The following is a 6,354-nucleotide window of genomic DNA, read 5'->3' on the forward strand; positions in this document are numbered from 1 at the left end:
GATACGTAGACAGAAATCAGCTCATTGAGTAAAATCCTGGATCCTCCCCGCCCGCCCGTCAGTGACAGCCTAACCTAAATACGCGGGGGACCTTCGGTCTTTGGCTGAAGCAGGACTCGTACCGTGGTTGCTCCTGTGGTTAAGCGTTGCCAAAGCACTGGCCTCCAGCTGACTCAGCCAGGCCGCTCCGGTGAGTTGCCAGAGGAGGGATTGTGGAAAAGGGCCGTGACGTCAGCAAATACAGGTTGATTCTGAAATTTCCCTGTAATCAAACTAAGTGATGATACCTCAGAGAAATTAATTCAGAAGAAAAATGTGGGTTTCAAACAACTGGGTGAGGTGTTATTTCGGTGCAGAAGATTGTTAGACGCGGGGTCTGAAGCCATGAAGCGGATGATTTGGGATGTGTGCGGTTCTGCTGAGGTGGGGCTGAGGGGGAAGCCATCACTAATGTGTGTCCTATCGAGAAACTGAGGCCTTACCTCAGTGTTCAGGTAACTTCCTCTGCAAATGTCTTCCCAAGTGTTTAACCCAGCGTGAGTGTAATTCTGTGACAATTGCTTAGAAGAGAATAGGTGACAATTTAGTTCCTCTGGGAGCAAGGAGAATTCCTGGGACTCCCCGCGGTGCGCAGACACGGAAGGGAAGGGTGTGGCTGGCTCTGCCCCTGGGTTTGGGGGGGATTTATTTTTTTTTTTTCCCCCCAGCACTTTGTAAACATTTTGTTTCTGGGCAGCAGAGTTCTCTGCTAACAGAGTGAACCACAGAGAGGGTTAGTCTTAATCTGATGATTTTATACAATTAAAGGATTTGTCCTCCTTCTCCTGGCTGTAATCTTAGTACCCCTGAATCGTCTACCAGCTCTGCGGGAAGCAGCTCAGCCCCAGCTAGACAGAACCGCAAAGGTTTTCCAGTGCAGCTTGAACATGGGCAATTTCGTTTGAACAACAAATGAAGAAAACAATGGGATGTTCAGGAAGTTTGAGGGCTCCTCACTTTTAACTGTTTTAAAAGCTACTGTCACACATTTTTCTCAGACCGTACTTTTTGCGCGCTCTCTCGGTGCAGGTAGAAGCTCTCCAAGATTCTTCATTTAAATGAATTTGCCAATCTTTTTGAGCATTTTCAAAAAAGCACCTAAAAATGGGAACAATTTCCATACTAAAGATTACCTGCAGTTCCATTCTGCTCGCTGCTATGTTGACCACCTTTCTACTCCGCAAGATTTAGCAGGGGCATTCCTGAAACGGAGCAGGTTTCTTGTACTTTCTTCACAGATGTCTGGTGTCATTGGTGGTACTGGTGCTATCAGAGGAGGGACCCAACAGACCGGTTCACTGGTGTCACTGTTTGTATTCCCTGTCATTCCCTTTTGACAAATACTGTAGTGTGATGGAATTTTTTGTTCATTGAAGACTTTCAAGACTTGGAATCGGTGTATTTTTTACTATTGTTTGCTATTAGCCTTTGGTCCCGTCTGTTGTGTTCCCCTGCCTCGTTAAGAATTTGGAAATATTTAATGAACGCATCTGCAGTTTTGCGTTTATTCTCAATAGAAGTTTTTGTCGGAGGATAAAATCGACTCACCTCTGGCATGCGACAGACCCACCACGGTGGCCCTCTGCTGAGCTGAGAGCCGCTCTCCTGTACAGGCTGACACCCGGGGCGGGTTATTTGGCAAACCCTCCGAGCACCGTCCTTTGGAAGGGACGTAGTGACTGGAGTAGGAACTCTGTTGCACGAGTGATGTTTGCCCTCAGTTATGGGGATCTTGTTGGAAAATGGGAATGGGGTCAGGGTGGGCGGTAGTTAGGCAAATAGCAAGCTAAAATTGACATGCAGGCATGGGTTCTGAGCGTTATAAAGAAGCAACTGGTGGTGAGCCACTGTCAAATTAGCTTAATGCTTTAAATCTCACCTTTTGGGGAGTAAGGAATAGCACCGGCGGAGTTTTATTTCAGTTTTGAAAGCAATTTTGCTGTGAAGAGAGATGACGGCTATTTCAGCGCCCTAGATCAGGGAGCTCGCTGAAAGACAAGGTATGCCAACGTGGTGCCATGGTAAGCGCTGGCTTTTGTAGCAGAAATGACTTAGTTCACACCAGCTCGGTTCCAGGCAGAGTATCTACCCGGAGTTTCCCATGCTTATACTATCTACTGGCAAAACCAGTTGTTGCTGGAATAAATTTTTACCAGTATTTTCTAAATATGCTGTAAAAACCATGGCTTTTCCTACAGCGTTTTTCTTGATCGGTTTCCTTTAGCCTTCTGCTTTTACATAGTGTTAGGAAATTGGATGGGACTTCATCCAATAAAATTTTCCATGATATTTACATAAAATTCTGGTTTCTAATGGAAACATATCACAAGGAGTTCATGAACAGAGCACCGAGCAAGCTTAAATACCAAGGTTATAATATTAACCAGAGGAAACAAAGAAAATCCAAGTCTCGGTTGACAATCCGATCCTTAGTTTGTCCTTTTGTACTCCTACTGTAAATTATTTACAAAGGGCACAGCAGTACTGGCTCGCAGACGGCCCGTCAGGCGTAACCCTTTATTTTTACATCTTCTGTAGCTTCTGTAAGTCTGTACATGGAATATATTGCTTTTGATACTCTTATATCACAAGCAGTGCTTCTCGGTACTGCGTGGGACTTTGCATATCCCTTACAATTAATCTAAAATGCATTTATCATCTAAATCTGGATTTCAAAGTACAGATTTTATGTGTTTAGTCATAAAAATATATGCAGGCTTATGAACAATTATGTGTGAATGAGTACAATAGAACGAGGTTCTCAATTTCTGGCTTAAATATATAGTTGGACAAATAACAAGAATACTGATAACGACATTAACAATCTTAATGAAGGACGAGCTTTGCATAGAGCTAAATGCAAATACCTCGGCTGGACAAATTTGTAATTGTTCAAAACTGGGGCTAACTGTATCTGTACTAATTGCTTTTCTCAGCTTTATTTGTAGCAGCAAAACCTGTTTTTTGAAAGGGAGCACCAAAATTACGTTCATTCTTGCACTGAAACTTTATTATGCCTGCATTCTGCTCTTGGCAAACTATTGAAAGCGAGCTATGAATACCTGATAAAGAGGGTTAATAATTTTTCACAATACCTCGGCTGTAACAGCAGCACTGTCGGGCTGGCGCTGCAGCAGTGTGAAGGATTTGAAGAAGGGAATGCGAGCACAACGAAGTCTGAATAGTAATTCTTATTTTTATGCTTGAAACGCTGATTTAATCACTGGTTTTCTCCATTAAACTACTTTATATCGACATCTTTCATTTTTCTGTCCTTTGAAGGTGGTAAATATGATTGCCGTTTTATCCATTTTTGTTATAAATGAAACAGACTTGGGAGCGTTTGGCTGTGCATCAGTTGTTGGAATGCTGCCATACACTAATGCAGACTCCCCACTGTGAGCCCAGTGAAGAATTATACTTTGATTCACCAGATTGTATTAAATAGTCCAGCTGTTGGGATTTGAAAGATAGTTACCTCCAAAGTGAAATAAAAATGAACTTGGCATTTATGGCTTTGACCATTTTTATAGTGTTGGGCAATCAGCTTTTCAGAGGTAGCACTTTTTAAAATAACCCTCTTCTGGTTACGCTGCTCTAAAAAGTTTAATTTGCTGCAACGTTCAAAATACCCCACCTTGTATTTTCTGGAATGATTGGCAACTTTTGCATAAAATAAGCATTATTTTCCTTATGAAATCACTAGCTTCCGATGATAATCAAATGAGTCTGAAACTGTATCTATTAGCGCCAATTTCTGCATTAATTAACTTATACTGAAGTTCTAGTGTTAGAGACAATTCTTGTAATTAAAGCGTGAACGTGGGATTTCATTCGCTATATCCAGTGCTTCAGTAGCAAGCTGAGGACGTTCTTTCTGAAACGGCAAGTGCAACAACTGTTGTTTCCGTGCTTATTTAGTTGTTTTTAACCTGTACGTTGACTCTCTCCCCCTCAGGTGGGAGCCGGCACATTCTCCGCCCCATGCTCTAATTGTTGAGTGGGGTGACCTCTTTTTTCCGTGTCATTTTCTCTAGGACAAAGACCGTCACAATAAAGGGCGGTTCATAGCAGATGGATCCAGTGGCTGAATTTCTTTCTCTGGCCTCCAGTTGATTCTACTTTTTCCTTTCAAGGGTGTTACCTTAGCAGTATGGAAGGCCGTTCCTTATGAGTAAGCATGAAAAATTAAAAAAAAAAAAAAAGAAAAAAAGAAAGGCTGTGGACTAGCAAATGCAGTGGCATTCAGCAGCTCTGCAGTCAGGCTTCCCGGGAGCGGGGAGTGCCTGTAGGGCCTTCCTGCACCAAGGATTTTTCCACCTGTCCGGTTTGGCGGCTGTAGCTGTGTGGGTGTGGGCACCCCTACGGTGTTCACGCCGTCAGGTAAGGCCCGGCCTAAAGATGGGCCGAGCTCACCAGTGTGGCTGCATGGTTACATGCCCTCGTGCGCAGGGGCCGAGAGGCCCTGGGAGGCGCGGTGGAGGAGGTGTACGGCCGTGCTGTGAGGCCGTGCTCGAGCCGCCTCTCTGCCCCTACGGCAGCGCTCAGGTGGTGTAGGAGACACCCCCGTCCTGCTTTCCCAGTGTTTGCCTCGCTCTCTGCTGGCGCATTCTAGCTGATCTAAGGATTTGCCTGCACGTTTTCAATGCCAGTACAAAGCTTTGGAATACAGACAAGTGCTTTTAGGGTTTATAGCATGATGCCAGCCTCGACAAATAATCCTGGTGTCTCTGACCTTCCCTTCCTCTCTCCCTGCTCGGAGGGCTTTTTATCTGCAAGAACCTCTGCGCTGCAAGCGATCACGACGTAACCCCATTTCTGCAGCACAGAACGTCGGTCAGACGCCCTCTGTATTTCAGCAAACCCAGGAGGTGAATGTTCAGAAATCACTTGCGCTTGCTCCCAGCGAGACCGCTCGCAGCCTGGCGGTGCCGAGCCGTGGCGGAACATCTGGTTACGGTGGCCCTACCTCCCTGCCGTACGTCGAGCGTTGGGCAGCGAAAGCCCTGGAGGAGGCGGCACCTTCTCCTTTCAGGCTGCGGGGCTGCACAGGAGCGGGTCGCGTTTTCTCTGGGCGCAGCTGCTCTGTTGGATGTGGGGGAGCCTAAATCCAGCTCCAAGAGGAGCAGAGAGAAAAATCAGTTCTTAAGACTTTAAACCGATTCGTAGCCTTAAGGATTTTTTCAGTGCTTTCTAAGTTTTGTTTTCCCTGTTAAACATCTTGCATTGCTAGCTTAACAAATGATTCAGGAGAGGCAATGTGAGCGTGGCATTTCGTGAACCGCTCTCTGTATGTAACAGCTGTAAATCCAGAAATCTGTTCCCTAGTTTAGTAGACCTGTCCTGGTCATATGTGCTACTAATAATAGAAATGCTTTTCTGTATATTTATAGTCTTTCTCCTAAATACGTGAACAGTTATCTGTATTCATCTATTTATTCTTTTTCCTTTAGATCAACTAGTCATACAGAATTTACAAGAAAAGCTTCTAGCAGTGAAAAAGAGACCGAATCCATTGTAGTTTTAGATCCTGTTTCCACCAGCGGTGATCAGACGCCTGAAAACACGCTGAATCCGAACAAAATGCAAGAAGAAAAAAGCAAGCCGCTGCATAAAGAAACTAATGCTGAGAAAATAAAAGAAACAGACAGTTCTAACTGTTAATCGTTATTCTGAAAGGCTGTAACTTTTGGGAATCATTACCGGAGATGTAAATTGCTTAGGTGTGTTACTAGGGGCTACGGTCTGTACTCCAAAGCCTTTTCAATAACATAGATTGAAATGGTCTTTTGTATGCGGTTTTGTTACATGCGTTAAAGTGTTAAATAACTATGTATCACTCAAAATCCCTTTCCCGTTTTAATTCCGCAGGTATGGTTAATATTTTCTTAGATATTGTCAGTGACCTTTTCTTTAGAACTGTATTTGAAAAGGCTTTTTTAATTATTCTTTTGTTGAGAAGATACCTTGTTAAAGGTCCATTCTGAAGCTTGCCAGAAGCCCCCTGCCTCCCTCTTGAACTGGACAGCTTTGGGGTAGCCCCTACGAAGGCGGTTACACACACATCAGCTTTAGTCGGGGGGGGATTACTAATAATTAAAAAATCAGGTTTTAGACACATTGCTTTAAAATTATTTTTGATACCTACTTAAACCAAGATCTTGTAGGTCTCCTTACTGCTGTCTCCACACACGCTCTTTTGAGGAAATTAAAAGCACAAGCGTCACACTTCTGGGTCAGAGTCCCGGTGGGCAGGGGGCCCACGGGCTGGAGAGCAGAGGCAGTGCAGCGCGTCATTTCGGTACCAAGACGTTC

At 44.3% G+C, this 6,354-nt stretch overlaps 1 protein-coding gene across 1 annotated transcript in view; it reads left to right on the forward strand.

The window, feature by feature from the left end:
- Positions 1 to 5,703, forward strand: part of SHTN1 (shootin 1) — a gene marked incomplete at both ends in the record, with an annotated part of 67,532 nt that extends 61,829 nt beyond the window's left edge. The window contains one exon of the mRNA XM_082308472.1: positions 5,493 to 5,703. Within this exon, the coding sequence (XP_082164598.1) occupies positions 5,493 to 5,703 (211 nt within the window). The remainder of the gene's footprint in view (positions 1 to 5,492) is intronic.
- Between the last annotated feature and the right edge of the window lie 651 nt (positions 5,704 to 6,354).

This window comes from Platalea leucorodia (genome assembly GCF_965183815.1).
Source record: "Platalea leucorodia genome assembly, chromosome: 4".
In the NCBI taxonomy this organism is placed as follows: Eukaryota; Metazoa; Chordata; class Aves; order Pelecaniformes; family Threskiornithidae; genus Platalea; species Platalea leucorodia.